At 40.9% G+C, this 20,687-nt stretch overlaps 3 protein-coding genes across 12 annotated transcripts in view; 2 read left to right on the forward strand and 1 right to left on the reverse strand.

Annotated features, from left to right (window-relative positions):
* The window catches only part of LOC111587753 (FERM, ARHGEF and pleckstrin domain-containing protein 1-like), a 75,757-nt gene extending 74,877 nt beyond the window's left edge, over positions 1–880 (forward strand). For all 4 annotated transcript variants that reach the window (XM_023297846.3, XM_023297844.3, XM_023297847.3 and 1 more), the window contains one exon: positions 25–880. In XM_023297846.3, coding sequence (XP_023153614.2) covers positions 25–100 — 76 coding nt within the window. In that variant the 3' untranslated portion in view covers positions 101–880. The remainder of the gene's footprint in view (positions 1–24) is intronic.
* A 448-nt stretch (positions 881–1,328) lies between these two features.
* LOC111587770 (gamma-glutamylaminecyclotransferase B) lies at positions 1,329–3,838 on the reverse strand. Of its 3 annotated transcripts, none has more exons than XM_023297877.3 (2): positions 3,742–3,838; positions 1,329–2,228 (listed from the first exon to the last, which is right to left on the reverse strand). In XM_023297877.3, the coding sequence occupies exons 1-2, from the start codon at positions 3,763–3,765 to the stop codon at positions 1,731–1,733; spliced, it is 522 nt and encodes a 173-aa protein (XP_023153645.2). In that variant the 5' UTR covers positions 3,766–3,838; the 3' UTR covers positions 1,329–1,730. The 3 variants fall into 3 exon arrangements, with proteins under 3 accessions (XP_023153645.2, XP_023153646.1, XP_054864163.1); XM_023297878.3 differs by lacking the exon at positions 3,742–3,838 and adding an exon at positions 3,578–3,735; XM_055008188.1 differs by lacking the exon at positions 3,742–3,838 and adding an exon at positions 2,410–2,562.
* Positions 3,839–5,488: 1,650 nt separating this feature from the next.
* On the forward strand, positions 5,489–14,237 carry arl13b (ADP-ribosylation factor-like 13b). Of its 5 annotated transcripts, none has more exons than XM_035942748.2 (10): positions 5,489–6,056; positions 8,274–8,344; positions 8,685–8,934; positions 9,402–9,507; positions 9,741–9,943; positions 10,380–10,494; positions 10,615–10,768; positions 11,291–11,419; positions 12,123–12,191; positions 12,776–14,237. In XM_035942748.2, exons 1-10 carry the CDS (start codon positions 5,998–6,000, stop codon positions 12,850–12,852), a joined length of 1,233 nt encoding a protein of 410 aa, XP_035798641.2. In that variant the 5' UTR covers positions 5,489–5,997; the 3' UTR covers positions 12,853–14,237. The 5 variants fall into 5 exon arrangements, with proteins under 5 accessions (XP_035798641.2, XP_054864679.1, XP_054864680.1 ...); XM_055008704.1 differs by having other exon boundaries at positions 12,920–14,237; XM_055008705.1 differs by lacking the exon at positions 12,123–12,191.
* Positions 14,238–20,687: the final 6,450 nt, after the last annotated feature.

A 20,687-nucleotide genomic window follows, 5' to 3' on the forward strand; every position in this document is an offset into this window, starting at 1 on the left:
AATGTTTGGGTATTTTTTCCCCAGGTGGATGGAGGTGATCCGCAGCGCCACCTGCTCCGCCAGCCGCTCACTGCCCAACACCAGGAAGGACCTTTACTGATGAATCCTCCTCATTGTTGCCGCCTGGACACCAGAAGAGACTCTCATTACAGCCACAGAATGGTGTTGCACACAGCAGACACTAATTAATACCTCTGAACAGCTGATTCACCCTCACTCGGGGCTCCTCCCTCCTATTACACACTTCCTGCACCTCTAACATCCACCATCTTATTCATTATGTCATTTTATTGTGTCCGGTGCCAAACTGGAAGCACAAACTCTTGCCGGTGGTGTTTTTTTTTCCACATTATTGAGTGTTGTTCACATGCACACACTCACAAACCCACGGAGGATTTTATTTTTTATCATAAACCTGAATTAAATGCGTTAAAACAAGGGTTTGTGCACCATGTTGTATTACTTCCTCGCTCTTTGTATCTTTTTCAAATTAAAAAAAGAGGTTTTAATCATTTCTATGTGACAAGCTGTGTGCATGTGAATGCACTTTTTTGAAAATCGGTGTCACAATCTTTATATAATTTGATGATTTAAATGTGATGGACACAATTACAGAATCGTGTTTTCCTTTTTGTAAGGCGACTTTTTGTACAGTACTTTGATACACTGTGAAAATGTTCTTCTCAATCATTTGTCTATGTTTTTTCTTCTAATCTTTTTTGTCTTGTTTAAGGGGGACAAACTGATTTCAACACTTTGAACCTGCTTCCAAAGCCAACTGAGATTTTGCTGGTTTATTGCCAATTACCTTCTTTTCAGTATTCCTCCAGTTGTCTGGATTTTCCTATTTTAAATAAAGATGAGAAAAATAATGTGTTCATATGGGGAAAAAAGTATTATTGAGAAAATTGTTCATTTTCTTTTGTTTTAAATCAACTTTTTAAAAAAAATGCTTTTTGACAATGAATCATGGTCACTTATTTTGTTTTATTTTATCATTTATATTTAATTCATATTTAAGTGGACATTACTGTGTAGAAATAAGTTTTTTTTTGGAAATTCTTGTAAAACAAATAAATGACCATGATTTAGTGTTGAAAGGCAATGAATGGGAACAGTAAAGGGGTTGAATACTTTGTATAAGTGCTGTATGCAGCACATTTGAGCCTAAATAATTATAAGTTGACAATGCAATTTTAGAGAACATACAAATTTACCAGGTTCATTTAAATATGACGGAAGAGTATTTATTTATGTGTTTAGGTGTGCATGGAGGGGGTTATAGAAGCTCATAATTCATATTTTGAGAGTAAAAAAAGACCCAGAACTGAAGAAAAAAGACATAATGGAGATATTATTGCATCAAAAAGTGGCATTTTAACAGTTGTTCAAAATAAAAGTCCTCTGCTTCATATCAACACTATAACAAGCACCCAAGATTCATATGATTATAATCAGTACATATGTTGCATAGTTACACAGACAATTGGCTCTGATGCAAGTATAAACTAAAGTATTCTTAGTTAATATTTCTGTAGATACAGCTGATATTGTAGGATTTACACTAAAATAAAAGCTCTTTAGTTTGATTGTAATGCTTCCAAGCTGGATTCTGTACCCTGATCTGTACTTGAGGACTTCCGGAGGATCTCTGCATGGCCCGGAGGTGAGTTTTCTTGATAAATGGAGGCTCTTTGTACAGAGGTAGATCCCAGAACAGAACCGCTCCATCAGTCTCGTGTTTCTCTGTACGCATACTTGAGGCCGTGATCTCCATTTGCGTCGTAGCTCTCGAAGCATCGCAGCGTGGTCCAGTCTGACTGGTACATTGTCGTGTTGTACACAAATGCCTCGGTGACGCTTCCCGGTGACGGCGCCGCCTCCCCTCCGTCCGGCTTCCCCACCCACTCCTTCACCTCCAGCCGCACCACGTTCCGCTGGTACCAGGTGGGGACGCTTTCAAAGTCGTCCAGGAACTTCAGCATCTGGTCGTCCACTCTGTAGACCTCTCCGTGGACCCTGTGGCCCTGGCCGGGGATGTTAAGGAGGAAGGGGATGTTGTACTTGCTGGCGATCACGAGCGGGAACTTCTCGGTGGTGAGCGCCGAGCCGAGGTACTCCGCCTTCCCGTTGGCGGCGTCCAGCATGCGGTGGTAGTTGGGCTGCCCCTTCTTCAGGGTGCCATAGACGAAGACATGAGTCATGAGGATGGAAGATGGCAGACGAACCTGAGAAATAAACAAGTGTGAGCATGAGTATTTGTCCATGTTTTTTGCTCCCGTCACATTTTTCCTAAAGTCAGCTGTGATAGACTCCAGCCCCCCATGACCCTAATGAAGATAAAGTGGTGTATAGATAGTGGATGGAGGGATGAAATCAACATGTACAACATTTTTTTCAAGTACCCACCTGAGTTACCAACACTGGAAAAATGGTGACTCTACAAACTTTGCTGCTTACATTTTGAATTTAATTTATTTCTATGCTCGTCTCCCTTCAGCCCTGTGCAAACACAACCTGCAGTTCGGCAGTTTTGAATTTTTTTTCATGTATCCGGTGGTCACAGCTGAGTCAGTAATGGCTTCACGGTTGCGTCAAGGAGTGCAGAATTTTTTGTTTTTACAGAATTTGATTAATGAAAAAGGCCTATTTTTGGTGAATTTTGAAATGAGTGTTTTAAGCTTAGAATTTGTTAATTTTCTTAATGAAACTCAACATCACAGATGATTACTTCCAGGACCATTGGAATGCTTGAAATCTAATGATTCCTTTTGCTTATACAGTTTCTGACTCTGAAAAATGGTGCAATTTTGGTGATTTTTTTTAAGGCAACACCTTCAGTGGGTTGGGGAACTGCAATTTGGTTTTTGCTGTTTTTGCTTTATTGTGATTATCATCCTGTTTTTCTGCCAAAAACCTGAGGACATTTCTGGAGACTTTGGCCATACATGTGCAAATCTGAAGTGCATTTAGACTGGCTGATGCCACCACACATTTTAATAAATTTGTAGGAATGTAATAAACGAGATATACACATTAAATAAAAGGGAAACAAAAGCAGAGTGTTGCTAAAAATATTGAAAATGTGGACAAAAGTCACACACACAGAAGCATCCGTGCATCTATAACAGACACTTTTCACTAAACCTGCCAAGAATTGATAAAGAAAACAATCCTCAGATTAATCAATAACCTAAAAACAAAGACCAACATTAGAAAATAGAGCAAAGACGTGTCATTTTTCTTTCTTATATGTGGCTTTGATTCTTAGGGTGGGCATGCGAACATCATGGGTGTGTCTAATGTGATAAACACCTTCCATAGTTATCTCAGTAGTTAAATATTCTTGCTCTTTGGACTTTGTCATTGCAAAGTATCATCAGTTCAATAATTAATTCACTGTGAGGGGCTGACTCTGACCAACACTGTGTACTAAGTTCATCACAGCAGGAAGATCCTTCAGTAACCGTATGGAGGGAGTGAAGTACTAGTTCACAGTTATTACCATAACAAGACAGGAGCTCTAACAAAAGGCCTCAGAACACAACGTACAGCAATTAAAAATGTCTGAACACACCTGAGGGCTGAATTAAACCGACGGAAATACCAGAAACACGAACAATATTCAAAACAGACGCTGTTTAGTAACAAATTTCTCCGCAAGTCCTTCAGTTTGCATTATTACGAATAAACAGATATGGATTATAAGCCTAACTGCAGTAAAGGTAAGTAAAGTCCTACCCGGAATAAGGAACCGAAACTCATGCAACCGCTACAGCCGGGGACACGGGTTCACGTCTGACGCATGCGCAGAATCAGATAAGCTGAACACGGAAGTAACCTACGATCCAACAAAAATAGATAAAAAACTGCACGAAAAGACATTGCGCTTGAAGCCTTAAGAGTGATTCTTAAGTGTTGCTTAGTGATGCTATGTTTCACAAATGCATGGGGTGTCGGAAAACTTTTTTCCACCACTGTGTGTACAAATATTAAAAGCCTGTCTAATTGATGATATTTTTAACTGCGTTTGTGACTCGAAAAAAAATATTTAATTAAATTTTTTAGTGTAGTAATGGTTAAAAATGTCTGGAATTTACATTTTGAACAGGGACAAAGTTTCCCCCATACCAAATAATGGGTAATTCTTCCTAGTCAAAATGTAATTATCATATATCTTTAAAAGGAATTTCAACTAGTCAGAAATCCACTGCTACTTGCGATTTCATCCCACAGCCCGTTAAAACAGTTACAGTGTATCTACAATGGATCCAAGTATCTAATAAAGATTATTACTGTGGTACTATAGAGCAGCAGTGTGATCTCATAAAAACTGCACTGAAGCTGTCTCAAGAGGAGATTCTGTTTCCTCTCTTGAGTACAAACATTCTTCATCCAACTCCTGACTGCAGAGTCACCTGTGAGTGTTTGTTGAGATGAGCTGGGACAATAACTCGGCTCACGAATTAACATCCATCTTCGCCTCAGCAAACACTTGACATTCAGTCCAGCAGCAAAACAACCTGCCGACTCAGCTCGGCCAAGCTCGAAAAATCTAATAAATTTTCGGGTTTGGCAGAAAGAAGGGAAATCAGTAACTCAGGTGAAGCAATAAGAAAAGATTTGTCCTTAAAAATGCACTTGTGGCTCAGCCTGTCTTTTCGTCCCTTTCTCTCCCTGAGCTGATGTCAGTCCAGTTTAGTGTTATGAAAAAGAGATGGTGTAATTAAAAGCTACAGACATAGTGGATGATATCAAAAACCTAATAAACGGAGCAAAAACTTCATAACAGATCATCTGCAAAAGCCAATTAGGGAGCAATAACAAGATATTAGAAAGGATATTATGAAAGAATATTATATTTTCACTCTCGCCACATTTCATGACAGTGACAAACTATTTAATTAATTTCCCGTTGTTTTTCTCAGTTTCTGTAACAGTTTTCATTATTTCAAGGTTGTTTTTTTTCGTCACACAGCTATTTATGCTTTTTTGTGTTGAATATGGCACCAATTACAGTCACTCTCTTTCTTTCTCTTCACAGAGCTGAAAGGGAGATATAAAGCATAAATGGGTTTTAAATGTTTTATCATATGTATATGTAAATACATATGATAAAACAAGTCAGTCAAATCTGGAGGAATTTAACTTGTTGCATGATATTTTCCCCCTGGGTTGTAATGACGTTACTTATTTACATTTAAATTCACTATATATCAGCAAAGGGTGGGAATGTGGGGGGAAAAAACAAACGATTACACAAATTTATACATAAAATGGCCAATACTGTCTGTTGTTTGTAATAAGAGAGTTTTGCAGAAAGAGACGGAATATTGAGACTTGACATTTATTGTTGTATTATAAATCAATCAATAGTTTACTTCGAACTGTTATTATTCCAGCTGTTTGCCCACAGGAGTCGCTCTTTCAACAGCATCTCCTCAGTGCGTATTGACGCATATGCGTTGGACGTAATGACGTAACCACGTTTGCAGCCTAGCAGCAGAAAAGACGGCGTAAACAAAGCAGGCAGTTACAGATGAGCTAACGCCAAGTAGCTAACGTTTCGTGAGTAAAATGGTTAACGTGGCAGCATTAGACGGCATATCGACACGTTTTATTGGCGAAGACAGCAGTTTTTTATGAGGTAAAAGAGTCACTCGTGTCCTGAGGCTGAAAACATACGAGTTAACTAGAGACCGTTAACGCTAGCTACATTAGCTTCTGCTAACCTTAGATAACGGGATTTTGTATATGTAGAAATTGGTGTTATTCAGGCTAACATTTGTCGATTACACATGGTAACAGCCACTTAAATCACTGGAGTCGGTGAGCGAGAGAATTCTAAAGGGTCCTAGTATTGAAATAAGTATGAGTTAGCTCGCCATGTAGCAAATTTAGGTCAAGAATCGATCAGCTGGCTAAACCAGGCTGGATAGCGGTGTGACGCTCCTGGCTAGATGACCACTTGATCGCAGTCGCCTGGATCGGACTGCGATGTTTAGCCTGATGGCGAATTGCTGCAACTGGCTAAAGCGATGGCAAGAGCCTGCAAGGTGAGTTCAGGCGCAATATGATGCCAAAATGTTTGAGACTTCATCCCCATCACACATACTTTCGTGGTAGTAGTTGACAAAGTTGAGCTTCATCTGCAGACAGTGGTGTGTTCAGTTTCAGACCACTTCCTCACAGTCCATGTTAATTTTTGCAGCAAAGCTTTAAATGAGCTGCAACCACAGACAGATTCCACATGTCACTAGAAGTATTTATCTGCTCAATATTATTGCAGCGTGTGTGTAAATTTGGCTACTTTATGTGGCTTCAGTAATAAAAGTGACATTATGAATTTCTGTTCTGTGCATATTTTGTCTTTCTTGTACCAGCACAGCACAGCACAAAAGTTGTATTTTTAAAAGGGCATTCTTGTCTTGTGATAATGAAGATGCCTTTGATTTGCAGTAAATAATGTGTGTCTAAAACAGTACTCTTTAGAGATACTACATTTTTGGGAACTTCTGTGCCTTTTTTGGAGCTGAAATGATGACTTGATTTGTTAATGGACAGAATAAATAACTTTACAAAGATTATTTAACCTTTAAAATAACTGTCAAACAAAAAAAAAAAGAAGATCTGGGATTCTTAGAATGCCTTCTTGGATTTTTTAATGATCTGATATACAGTTTAAATTTTAGCCATTATTTGAGATAGTCAACAATGAGCTACCTCTTCTGTACTTTCAAAGAACGGCTGTAAACAACATTTTTAGTATTATTTAACTTTGCGAGGCCATTTGCTCCTGGAATCACAGCATGTAAATCTCGTAAGTGTGAAGCAGCAAGACCAGCAAAATGTAACTGACGGTGCTTAACTCACGTGGTACTGGTGAGGCATCTGATCCTTTGGACTTAGTCAGAAATCCTCACCTAATCCTGCAGTCAGGTCGATTCGGTGGGTCTCTTCCATTTGACCTGTCCGAGGGGTTTGTAGCAGCGTGGACGAGCGGTTATGGTTTAGCAGTCAGTGGGTCGACAGCGTCTCACCTGCGCATCCAGAGCCTGCCCCGATGAAGGCCGGCTGGCTCCAGAACACAGTTAGATGGATAGTGCGGCTGATGTCTTTTCGGCGCAAGTGTAAAAGTTAAGTATGCAGCCAGGAGACAAAAATGGGTCGTGTTTATGTGTACGATTTATCTTCACGGACTTGTCTTGTTACTGTAGGTCCTGGTAGTTACCACCTTTTACTGTGTGTTTACTCACTGCTGGTTTTATATTTAGCGTGTTTCACTCCTTCTCTTTCCGGGCAACATTTAATGCCAGGAGACATAATGTAAGCCTAAAGAGAGAAAAAGTTTTTTGTTTTTTTTTAATGCTTTTTATCTATCTTCCAAAGATTCAAAAAGTGTCTAGTTTCTTCAATAGGATTGTATTAGCAAAGTTGTTTAACTTTAATTTTTTGCAGATTTTTTTTAGACAGGTTCGTTGTGTCAAAATGAGGTCAGACTGTCATTAGATAGATAGATAGATAGATAGATAGATAGATAGATAGATAGATAGATAGATAGATAGATAGATAGATAGATAGATAGATACTTTATTAATCCTGAGGGAAGTTCAGTTGTTCAGCAGCTTACATGCAAGAAAATAAATAACAAAAAGACAGGACAGACAGGTTAGTAACATTTACGTTAAAGGTTAGTATATACTCTGAAAAACTTGCTGTAGAAATACTAAATGTGATTGTCAGTGGTTAGCAAAGAATTTTTTTCAGAAACATATGTCACACCTGCACATTAATATATCTGTTAGATGTTGTCAACTGTTTCCTTCCCAGCTTGCTGCCCAGGTGTGTCTCTCCAGAGATGACTGACTATATTGGCTATATTGGCCTGCGTCTTTCTGCAGGGGACTTTTAAACGAGATCATTTCATTGTTTTCCTGCTTTGAGGTGTATACAGATGTCAACTTGCCACTTTTACCGTAAGCTATATACCATAAAAGCAACTAGCAATATTGCCCGGAGGAGCTCTGCAGGATCTCTGCCTTGTTCAGTTTGTGTTAGTTCACCATGTGACTGCTGCTGACTCATTCAGTACACTTTGCACATCTCTGATTGCGTTGGTCATTCAGATTATTAATTAGCTTATCTGTGCCCCCGAATGCGTCATGAGAACTAATGCCTGTTCAGCTCAAACACTGCAGGGTGGCTCTGTCGAATGTAGCAGTGATGTTTGTCTACATAGTCAGAATTTTTTTTCCCTCCTTCTTGTCTTACAGGAAAGTGACTCTGGTGATGGTTGGACTGGATAATGCAGGAAAGACTGCCACAGTGCGAGGAATCCAAGGAGGTTAGGACTCTTTGTTTTGTTATGAATCTTAATAATGCATTGTCAGTATTCTCAGTTTTTTGTGCACTTTTTTGTAAATAATAGAAAAGTTAACTTGTTCCCTGTCCTGTTTACTCTGAATAAACTGCCTCTCTTGCTCTTCTTCTTTGTGTCTATTATCATATACATTTTATGCTACATTTGACTGCTTGCAGTTATGCCTTGCTGCTTTTATATTGTGTTGTCATGATTACATTTTAAAAATTTAAAGTTGTGCTACAGAAGTCATCATCAAAGCTTTTATTGCTCTTACAGCATGTGTTGCCTCTGCTAACACATTTTTTTTTTTTTTTTTTCCCAGAGAATCCCCAGGATGTGGCTCCCACAGTGGGCTTCTCCAAGGTTGACCTCAAGCAGGGCAAGTTCGAGGTGACTATCTTTGACCTGGGTGGCGGGAAGAGAATCCGCGGCATTTGGAAAAACTACTACTCCGAGTCACACGGTGTGGTGTTTGTAGTGGACTCCAGTGACGTCCAGCGGATCCAAGAGACACGGGAGACCATGGCAGAGGTCCTCCAGCACCCACGTATCGCTGGCAAACCCGTGCTAGTGTGAGTGCTCTGTCTTAAATATTGTATATATGAACATGTAGGGACTGCAAAAACAGAATTAGTTGTTAAAGAGTAGCGGAAAGATTGAGATAATGCTGAAACTGCCCAGCCCAGAGTCCAATTTGCTGAGTGGATGCGCTGCAGGTTGATTCCTGGAGGCATCTGTTTAATCAGTAATCAGGACACAAAGAACAGGCTGCAAAACAGAGCGTTTAAAGTATATTTTCAGGTATGCAGAGTGCTCAAATCAACAAACCACAATCAGCGCAGTCATTTCCATAAGATTTCCAGCCACTCTAACGAGACGGCTTGCACAAAGTGCTAACTGTCCTTGGAAGTGCTTTACTTTCTCTTCAATGACACAGTGAGCTGTTTCTACCAACTAGCTAATTGAGTACAGTCAAAAGTTCAAATTTTTTCTTCATCAAATCAGTCTGTTTTCATTGGTTTTTCCTCTCTGCTCTCAGGCTTGCCAACAAACAGGACCAGGAGGGAGCTCTGGCTGAAGCAGACATCATTGAGAATCTGTCGTTAGAGAAGCTTGTTAATGAGAACAAGTGTCTCTGTCAGATCGTAAGTGTTTCTGCACCTGTTGTGGAACCGCCATTGAATGACATTAAGGGCATTTGGCTTTAGCTGCAGCTTCAGCCTGTGTAGACAAACACACAGACAGCCTGCAGTCTGGCAGCTGCTTCCATCCGAAGTTTCAAAACAACATGTGCATTACGATAACATATCTGTCTTGTATTTCCAATGCCGGGAGGTGCTAGTAATGCGTTGTCTCTTAATGTATGTTCCTACCCCAGGAGCCGTGCTCTGCCGTGATAGGCTATGGGAAAAAGGTCGACAAGTCCATCAAGAAGGGCCTCAACTGGCTCCTCAGCAACATTGCCAAAGACTATGAGGCCATTACTGAGCGCGTGCAGAAGGACACGGCTGAGCAGCGAGCTTACGAGGAGCAGGACAAGAAGGAGAGAGCGGAGAGAGTACGGCGGATGCGAGAGGAGAGGTGAGGAGAAAAGACAGGAAGGACAAATAAGCGCAGCAAACAGGGACAGTAAAACTACATCCAAACATGACAGAGGTTAAAATACACATGTAGAAAGATAAATGAGGGCAGAATGTGTTTTGGGGATGATAAAGGAGGGAGAAGATGGCCAGAGAATAGTAAGTAAAGCTTGGGACCAATGCAAATGTTAAAATGCCAAAGATGGGAAGGTGTGCCAACTCCTCTGTCTGCAGAAATATATTTATCCACAACTATAAGAGCCATAAAATATTCCTCCTATTTGAAAAGAGCAAACTGCTTCTCAGTGGTTGAAATGCCAAGTTGTACAAATGCAGTTTAATTGAATCAGAGCTCGGATCAATGTTTTATAAATATGACATTGTCACCAAGGAGGGGTGTCATCATGCTGAACGGTTAACATCCCATCCGTCCACAGGGAACGGCAGGAGCGGGAGGAGGCGGAACGAGAAGGTCGACCGATCCAGGAAGAGGAGCCTGATGAGGAGAACTTTCAGAGCCCCTTCCAGCCAATCGGAAATGTGATTTCTGAGGTGTGTAGCCGCTGTGAACGCACCGGCGGGAGGTTTATTACCGTGTTTGATATTGCTGGAGTTGAAGTTCATTTCAAAGAGCTCAGGAGTAATGGCTTTTGGCTTTCATGTTCTCGTCAGAACGAGGATAAAGAAAAGGAGAGGAAGAGGCAAAGGGAGCTGCAGGAGGGCAGCACAAACAGCCCGAAGGCAGATCGGGAGGAAGACGAGGACGAGGAGGACAACGATGAAGAGTCAGATGATACGAGACAAACGCCAGAAAACAACAGCTCAGGTGAGCGTTTGAGGATCCTTATATGATCTTCTTATCAGGAGTTTAGTTTAAAATTGTGGCTGTAACTAGTCATCAAATGTGTGCTTGTTCAGTTCAATCTTTTGGCAAATGGTAAATTTCTGCAGTTAAATTTCTGCGCCTCGATGTGAAGGCAGAGAGGATCTTTGAAGAACCTTTGCTAAAGCAGCATGTGGTTCGGCTTTTCAGCACGGGGGAAAAAAGTCAGAGCTTGTTCTTACTTTGAAAGCAAATGATTAAATGCATGTTTATTTAAGCTATTTTAACATTCAAAATGAGATCCAGTCAATTGACGCAACTGTCTGATAATCATCCTCTGATTCTTAAGTTCTGACTTTGTGAGAGATCACGTCAAACACGCTTTAAGAAGACACTGGTATGGATAATTACAGGATAAAAAGGAGGCAGCGGGGAACAGTTTAAACACTGAGGGCAGGAGGCATTTCAACGCTTTATGTTGTGCATTTCTAACAGCAGGATTCTCCCGGCTAAATGTCTCCGTAGGTTCAGCCTCAGCAGGCGAGCAAAGCAGGAAGAAGACGAGCAAACTGCACCTGAAGAGGAAGCACAGAGTCGACCCGCTGAGGACGGAGGACGCAGCAGCAGAGATGCCAATGCCTCCGCCTCCTCCAGGTCAGTCTGAGCTGCTGTCATGCTGTTTCTTTTAAGGCTTGCTTTAATTACGACTCCACTGCGTCCAATGTGGAGAGAAAACTCCATTTTTTAGCCTTATGCCTTCACTCCTGTCGGCACTTTTAAATGTAATCCAAATACAAGAATTTACTCACCTTAAGCCGTATTAAACCCACACATTCAATCTTTTTTTACCTCCTAACCAGCGGGAGATGTGGGTAATAGGAACTGTAGTGTGTTGCTCACAGAGTTGTTGAGCTCCACTGTCAACAAAACTGGTTCTGATAGCAGCACATGTGGCGCTGTTTGGTTTAAGCATTGCAGGGACAAACAGACCACGCAGCTGTTAGATAAGAGCTCCGTGCGACAAACAGAACAGAAACACCACCTGCACATCACCGACACGTTCACCTCGCTGTGGCATCCTGTGGAAGAACAGCTGGAAGGGCGCCGCCGCTCAAGCTCGGCACAAGTATCCTCACCTCCAGATCGATGGAGCAGTTTGACAGCTGATTTTGCTGCTCGGTGTCTGACCGTCACTTCAGATGCTTCTTTGATAAAAGGCAGCAAGCTGAGAAAGTAGCCGGTGTTGCTGCCAAATGCCATTGTGCCATATCCGTCTGGATCTCCAAAGATCGGTGCAGCCGGAGCACGAATCCCACATTTGTCCTCACCGGTGTGTCTTTATTTTGTTTCCTTTTAGTGGGATGGGCCACACCCAAAGTGTCTCGGCTGCCAAAACTAGAGCCACTCGGGGACACGAGGCATTCTGGTAAAGCTGCCTGGCTCAACCCCTCACTGTTAACCATAAATTAATTTCATGCATTAACGAGCCCTTCGCTGTTTCACTAACTCGGTCTTGGTGTGGATTGACTCATTCATCTGTCATGGTTCGGATCAGTGTTTCTTCCGTGCAGCGACACGCCAGATCAAATTAAGATCCACGTTTTGAACTCTGAGGTCGGTGGGTTTGTTTGTGGTAAATTTCTGTGTGCTGTTGCAGAGGAAACACTGAACTCTGTCTGCCTCAAGACATGTGCTGACTGTTAATTAGTATCACAGACCCACTTTGCTCTTTTTTTTCCTTCTCCTGCATCTCACCAGGCATGTGTTTGAATGTGTGTGGATCCTTCATGGCTGCAGATGTCTTGATCAACTCAAAGGCTTGTTTGTGTTTTCATTTCTCCTCCAGTCTTCACATCGTACCAACCTCTGTGCAGCATCTTCTCCGGCTTCTCCTTTTGCTTTCATCGTTTTGACTCTTAGATTATTAAACGGTGGCTGTGTTTCTTGTTTCCAGGACTCAGTGGATGTAGTTCACTAACAAAGCCAAACCTCTTCTCCTCCCCTCCACAGAATTTTACAAGAAGCCTCTCCCGCCCGTCGCGAATAGGCCGCGGCCTAACGGCGACGCTCATGACGTCATTTTCTAACCTCCTTTACAGATTGAGAGCGACTCTCGACCAATCACAGCTCTCTCCTTTGCTTTCTTGTCTCAAGCGAGCGGTGTGTAGACAACCAAGCTAAAGCGACGGATGCGGGAGCCGGTGAAGTGCGGTGGACGCAAAAAAAAAAAAAGACGACGTCAAGTCCTGCTCGGAAGCCGCAATTTGCTTTCACAAACTGACACGATTCAGTGTGAAACGTTTGCCTGAACATTTGATGCTGAACTCTTCACAAACTTTTATTTTTTATTGTTGATATCAGTGTTGGAAAGTTTGGACTCCATGTGTCCGACTGAAATGCTTTTAATTGACAAAGAATGTAAATATAACCATATATATGTGTCTGTTACTGAAAAACGTATTTGTACACACGCCGCCATTAAAACAACCATATTTATATCATTTATTTTTGCATTTTGAGATTTGTAGTGTCATGTGATCATGGATAGATAGAAAACTAGTCGTCTTAAGTGGCTTCTCACAGCTGAGTGCTTTAAATTTGACCTTTTTAAAGTCATTTCTCTTTTTACAACAGAAATGTAAGACGAGGATGAGTCACAACTTCCCGCAAATAGTGATTGAGGAGATTGATGAACAGGTGAATATTAAGCTGCACTGTACTGTACATGGAAAAGTCACACTACATCATGATGGTCAATCAGCTGTTTTTTTATTAGGAATGAATGTCTGTAATGGCCAAGAAAAGAAAAACACAAATTTTTTAAATCTGTAAAAGGATACATTTTTTGTCTCCTGCCAGCAGTATGACAAAAAAATCTTTATTTACTGTTAAAAATGTAAAAAAAAGAAACATATTTGTCTTTCTTTGGCTACAGGGCTACAGATTTTTTACGCATTCCGCTGTTTACACTGTGTACCTGGTTCTAAAGTGATATTTCTCTGGAGGCAGGAGTCGGCCTCAGACTTGCTGCCTTTCAGCTGCCCCTGAGGTGAGAACCAGCACTGTTGTTGTTCCAGCGTTTCTGTCTCTGCCTGCTACACCCATTTCCACTTTGAAACACCTCAAAATAGCTAAAATTGCATCGGGAAAAAAAAACATAAACACAAATCTGGAACTTGGAACACTCCATTGCCCCAGTTAAGTTTCTTTGTATGTTGGAAGAGTTTGCAGTGGGACGATAAGGGAGGAGGAAATATCCCAACACCGACACCTGGAACAGCCAGTACTGGGTCAGAACACATGAGAGTATGCGTAGCAAAAGTATGAAATATCACTTTAAAACCACAATATTGTATTTCAGATCTAGAGTACGACGCTCACTCTCTTGTGTTTGAGCTAGATGTTTGACAAAAATATTTTTTCTACCTTGTTTGAATTTTGCAACAGCACAATTAAAGATGTTTTAAATATATTCTTGAGATCTGGTGTTTTGCAGCATTTCTACACTGAGCAGCAGCTGCTGGATTAGAAGTGTAGTGTTTGCTGCTGTGGAGTGTTTGCTGTTTTATTTTTGGCTCAACATGAACATCAGTTGGTTCAACAAGCAGCTCTACACCTGTTTCAGTTCGTCACTGCTCATGTTTATTCAGTGTTTCTGCTCGAGGCTCTTGGGGTTGGTGACACTTTCAAATCAGGTTTTCTATTATGAGGCTTTTAATTGCACCTCATGCTGTCACTGTGTAGTAGTGAGCTGACTGCTGTACACACTTAAAAAGCCCATATTGTGCTTTGAGTCATCTTTGTCACTTAGTGTGTTATGTATCTTTTCTGTGTGTGTGAAAGATCTGCAAATTTACAAAGTCATAAGGTTCCACAGAAAACGCTGATCCTTACCCGCCTGAAACACCACATTTGCAGTCCAGGGTTTTCATCCCTTGTTAGGTTGCAGTAAATAACCAGCATTACCATCAGAGCAGACTGGGCTTTTTGGTGATAGCCTTAAAGAGACAGGAGCTGTGTCAGAAAAGAAGAAGCAGATGCACTGTGTCGCTAACAAGCTTTTTGTTTCCGACTCTAACCTCAAGTCAGAGTGCAATCATAGTGGATTAGGAATAAGAGGGTGTGTTATGCTAACCAGGATTACAAATTTGACATTGTTGATGGCAATGTTAAGGAAAAGAGTCCTATTTGACATCGTTAGGACAGAAAAATGATGCTTCTTGTCTTCTCCGAGTTTAAGCAATCAGTGCAATCAAACCTGCACTAGAGGTGACTAAAACAGTGCTGCAAGAGGTTTTACATGGGCAGTTCTTGCAATCAGAACATACGCAAATATTCAGGCAGCACTAAAAGGGCCCACAAGTCCCTGCAGTGAAAAATGGCAGCATCAGCTAAAGGGATTAGGGCTGGTTGATCTGTTATTTTGGTGAAAATATTACCACCGTTTGTCAGGATTGTTTTAACATTCCATCTTAAGTTGTACAGCAGCAGCTCACATCCAAATGTTCTTTTTAAAGCGTTCAAAATAGGACTTTCAAAGAGCTGGCTGCAGCTTTTTGATGCTTCAATGAAAGACCCAGGCATGGCAGAAACAATCAGCATTGTGATTTCAAAAACCACTGCTTCTGTTGAGAACTTGTTTTCACTGTGGTATTAGGCTGTTAGAGTGATATGAAAATATCAGCAGTGACAGATAAACTGAAGTGAGACGAGGCTTTGAATGAGCACATTTGTTACGCGCAACAAAAGAAAAATGATTCAGAGTGGGGAGATCAAAACAAGATGGGAGAGTATCGAGACATGTAATGAACTTCCGTTTGACAAATCATTGTGGTGACTGATTTTGTCAGCCTAAAAACATAACTATACGTGTTTATACCCCGAAGCAATACGTCAGACTTCATGCTTTTGGACTTTGTGTTTTGGGTGAACTGAGTGAACCTGCTGCAGCTGTAAAACACACAGAGCCCAGATCTCTATTACTTCTCATCACACAGTGCAGTGGAGATCTGTCACTAATACAAATTAAACTCCCAGCGGCAAAACATATTTCACTTTGGAATTAGACTGTATAGTAAAACAAATGAAGCTTCGCGCTAAAATGGGCCAGAAAATTGGGGGAAAAAAAGTGACACCTGCTCCGAAATGATAGATACCACAAAATGTTAAACTACAGCAATTCTTTAAAGCATGATGGGCAATTTCACTCCCTTGTTGACAAAGTAATTACACATTTACAAAGTGCTGATGCGAGTTAGCCAGAAAGAGCAGGGAGAGGAATATTTGGCAGGATTTTTATTAAGACTAAGAAAGGGGGAAGATTTTTCTTCTTGTGACGATTATAAATGAGCTTTTGCAATCTGCTTTTCCACTAAAAATAGTTGTTTGTCTGCACTGCATCCTCGTTTAGACCTTGTCAAACATATGTTAGCGGCGTCTGCAGTCGGTGTCTCTTACAAGCAGAACATTGCAATAATGTGCTGTCTCATTACTGTCCTCCCTGTTGTGGATGCACAGACAGACTTCATTTAAGTGAAGGATGTCATGACGCAGGAGCCCAAATTCAAACAGAGACGGAGAAGGACAGCAGATGTAGCAGTGGCCTTAAACGGGTGCTTTCAACCATCAACTCCTCCCCAGTTCTGACAATAGATGTGTCTCAATTGTTGTGCAAATCTAAGTGCAGAGTTTGACAGCATAAAAATGTCCTTCTATTGAAACTACTTCAGCTTGACATCAGGTTCAGTCCGTAAGTCTAAAGAAAACTCTAAAGATCCATTTTAGGTGGTGTGGTTTACACTCTTACAGCCACATTTTTTGGTCTACACGAATGGGTGACAAATTAAATGTAAATAAGTGTAACAACACAATGCTTTGGCTTTCACAATCACCCAAACTCTGCCATGTTGTCAAGGAATTCAGGTTTGTTCTTGAAATCACCCAGAAGGATTAACAAGCTTTAAGGATGTAACTCGAGACTGTTCAGCTGAGGAAAAGCTGCACAGGAAAGAAACAGACTAGACAGAACTAATAATGCTTAACGACACTTAATGAGGACAGAGTTTTATGTAAATGAAGAGCAGACACACAAATGATGAGAAATGTGAATGAGAGGAGACAGTGGAAACTTGGAGGTGCTGCGATGCTCAGCAGGAGCTGCTCAAGCTGTTTAGTGCAGTGAGAACAAGAAAAGCACTCGGAGAGCGCAGTCCTCCACCAAGGATGCTAAGTCGGTTACTGTGACGCCATGCCGCTATCTCCCAATGATAGAGAAACAAACAAAGTTTTGTTAAACAAAGCTGGATATTTCTTTTTTTCTGCTGTAACAGTGCGGGTGGTTTGTGAAATGAAAGGTCAGGTGTATTAGACATTCAAAGCATTTACCTCTGTAGATAAAACAAGCAAAGCCATATTACTTACTCTTTTTGAAAGGGGTATTTCACAGGAGCCATATTTTTTTAAACCACTGCGACATCTTTCATGCTGTGCTCAAATCACCCCTCAATCAGAAAGTGTCCATTTCTTTATTCTTCCGATTATTCCAAATAAAACTGCGTCGGCTGGAAACATAAAACACATCATCTTTCCTGGGAACGACCTCCAGCAGCAGGGGTTTAAACAGCTGGGACTTTCAGGAGTGGGGAATGGCTTGAATCACTGTTGTGTTAAATCACTTGGCACCAGCGAGCAGCAAAAGGGCCGTGAACTGAGATGAAATCTTTGTGGGCAGGAGTTGTGCTACTGCCAGTCGGGCCACCATTCATTTGGAGATGCAGCAGGGTTGGATGAGGCCTCATGCTGCCCTCCGTGGCTGCCCTCGCTCTCTATGGCAGCGTTAATAACATCAGGTAATATCGCTGCTCGCGCTGAGAGGAATTGTGGAATTGTTCAACTCAGTGCTCACTGACTCCTGACATCTTGAACACACACACAGCAGAAAAGTCTTTTTCGTAAAGTTATCATCCAGCTTTTTAATGATAATTTCTGTATGACAGCTCAATCCCATTCGACAACAGTTCTAATCGCATTAGTAGTCAAACTAGTGTCGATGCATTAGAGCAGGGGTGTCAAACATGCGGCCTGTGGGCCAAAACCGGCCCACCAGAGGGTCCAATCTGGCCTGCAGGATAACTTTTAATGTCAACAAGTTGTGGAAGTCATTTCCTGTCAGGAGCTGCATTGCCACATTGTTAATGATCATCTTTACAGGCTTCTGTTTCTGTTCAAACCCTATAAATTGTTGGATTTCAGTACATCTGTTAATCTCACAGAACAAACTTATCAAAGCTTCTTTTCACGTTTCACATACTGCTCATTTATTTCATGAGTCTCCCCATATGTTCTTTTCTTTTTTTCCTTATATAACCAGTACTGTTCATTAGTAGAGTTTTCACTCCTAAATAATTATCATCGTTATATTTTAGCTGCTGGGATTGTATATTCCAGCATATCTATTAAATGTAAGCATGTACATAGTGGAGCTGGTTCTGTTAGACATATACTTGATTCTTACTAATGACACACTAAGGAAATTATCAATTAAATAACAAAATATATTTGTCACCAAAAGATTTGGTAAGAATAGAGAAATACAGGGTTACTCTAGACAAGCATTTTGAAATTGTGTTTGACAAAAATGTCAAAATATGTGAAGTTAAATTCATCTTAAAGCTCCCACATTGTGCAACCTCCCAGCAAATGGATATTGAACAAGTCTCATATGTCCCAAGGATGTCATGTTCATTCATTTTTTTTAATATCAAACTAGTAAAAAAGGTTCATTTCACCATTTGTACCATCATTACATAAAAATTTTACTCCTGATCTTAAAGCCTTTTTCAGTGTCTGTAGCTTTAAATGCAGCTGACCTTCTGCTGTCCACGCCCCCATCAGGAAGAAGACTCTCTCTGCAAGTGAGCATACAATCAAAACTAATCATAAAGTTGGCCACATCAGCCAGACAATGTGCTGCAGATTTTACTCTTGTCGTTGGGATAATGCGATCAGTAATCAAAGTTATCTACTGGGAGTTCGGTTCCTCAGATGCTGGCAGCGCATGAAGACTCCTGTGTTCACTCTTGCAGCCAACAGAAGAATGTTTGGTGAGTTTTGAGACATTTTGAAGTTAGCAGAAGCAGCTCGAGAAAGTGAACAAAGGTGGTGGACTGTGAGGCAGTTCTGATATTGTTCTGAATGGTTCACCTCTCTAGCTGCAGGCAGCATGGAGGCAGGATTACACAGAGAATATTGGGTTGTTAGGTGTTTGGTAGCACTTAAGTCAAATCCTTACTAGCTTGTACAGCTGGTGGGCTGTCTAGTTGTGGATTTTTACACCTCTAAGTTTAAAACAGCCACAAAACACTACAAAATGAAACAATTTTCACCATATGGAGCCTTTAATTCTGAAAACAGAACATGACTTTTCGCGTTCTTTAAAAGAAAAAAATTAGTTAAGATTTGAGCTCCCCCATTAAATCTGATGACTTGGTTCAGACCAATTATCCCACCTGTGCAGGTTTCACCCACAAGTAAGTGCTTTTACTCCTTTCTTTTACAAGCATCAAGATACAGACAACTAAACCAGAGGGAAATTTAATAAATCAGCTTTGCTCCACTGGAGTGTTTTCCTGAATGGTATTGTTATTTTGAGAGCGCGACCTCATTTTCACCTCCTGTCTGAGAGCCAAAGCCATGGAGCAATTAGAGCGGGAAGAGGAAGAAAAAGTGTCAGTGTAAAGTTGGGGTTGTCTGGGTGTTCCTGTGGTTTCCTTTAATGAATTACTAAACTGCTACCGTTTAAACTGTAAGAGCTACATGGGGAAAAAAATACCAAAATACACAAGTAACAACGTAAGCTCAGAAAATGTGGATTTCTAAATGTCACTGCTAATGTCTACTTGTTGCATCCATCACATCTGCTTTTACTTAAAGATAATATCATAAAGAAGTCCCAGAGGTTATGATTAGATTGTTGCACGCTTCTCTTTCCTCTGCAGCGATCAATATTTGACCAACAGGATGCCTTATAACTCCAACTTTTGCTTCTACGCTTCAGTTTCTAGTCTTCCAGGCAAACTGGCAGTTGATCAAAACCACACCGATGGGCCATGCCGCCTGACTGCCGTGGCCCGTCGGCTGGTGCTATCATGAACACGATGAAGCTTTTTGTTTGTTTTTCCTCTTTTTTTTTTTTTTGAATTGCAATTTGCTCGGCAGCTCCAGGTGCTGCTTTAGACTCTGTAGCTCAGGTATGATGCGACTGGCAGAAGTGGAAAGTAACTGTCCATTCGCTCAAGTGCCGGACTGAAGTACAGTTTGAGTGTTTCCATTTATGCCCCTCTTATCTTTTGCTTCAGTACATTTCAGAGGAACATTTTATACTCTGTCTTCCATTACACCGATCCAAAAGCTGTTCCTCATTTTTCAAATTAGGATTATAAGTTGCAAGTCCATAAGAAATTGACTGTTAAAGACAGATTCCCACACTTTCTATCTTGTCAGGTTTCAGTTGTTAGCAGATTCAAAAGGTAAAATGTCCAATAATTGTGCAGGCAATCAAAACTTTGAGAAAATTCCCAATTACTGCTCCATTAATCATTTGACAACCCCTTAGATTCATCTTATGGCCCTTGGATGGAGCCCAACTCTAGGCTGATAACTGCTGGACTTAAACTGCCCAGTTAGATGTAAAGTGGTTAAAACTGCTGACAAATTAAAGGAGAATGCTGAATAAATGAAAACAGTGGAATGAATGCAAATGCTGCTTCAAGACGACAACAAGAAAAGATAGAAGTGACTTAAAAGAGGTTCATTGTTGGGGCACAGATGGCAGGAGCTTCAGTTACGTAGTTTTGTGAACTTGCTAATGTTTTGATAGAAATAGTGACAAAACATTTAGATCTATGAGAAAGACATTTGTAGG

The sequence above is a fragment of the Amphiprion ocellaris genome, chromosome 24, assembly GCF_022539595.1.
Source record: "Amphiprion ocellaris isolate individual 3 ecotype Okinawa chromosome 24, ASM2253959v1, whole genome shotgun sequence".
Lineage (NCBI taxonomy): Eukaryota > Metazoa > Chordata > Actinopteri > Pomacentridae > Amphiprion > Amphiprion ocellaris.

Excerpts from the sequence above, each read along its gene's own strand:
- LOC111587770 (XM_023297877.3), bottom strand. The coding sequence starts at position 3,765 with ATGAGTTTCGGTTCCTTATTCCGG. Across the intron at positions 2,229-3,741 it reads GTTTCGGTTCCTTATTCCGG|GTTCGTCTGCCATCTTCCAT; the intron begins GTAGGACTTTAC and ends TTTATTTCTCAG.
- arl13b (XM_035942748.2), top strand. The coding sequence starts at position 5,998 with ATGTTTAGCCTGATGGCGAATTGCTGCAACTGGCTAAAGCGATGGCAA. Across the intron at positions 9,508-9,740 it reads ACAAGTGTCTCTGTCAGATC|GAGCCGTGCTCTGCCGTGAT; the intron begins GTAAGTGTTTCT and ends TTCCTACCCCAG. Across the intron at positions 11,420-12,122 it reads AATGCCTCCGCCTCCTCCAG|TGGGATGGGCCACACCCAAA; the intron begins GTCAGTCTGAGC and ends GTTTCCTTTTAG.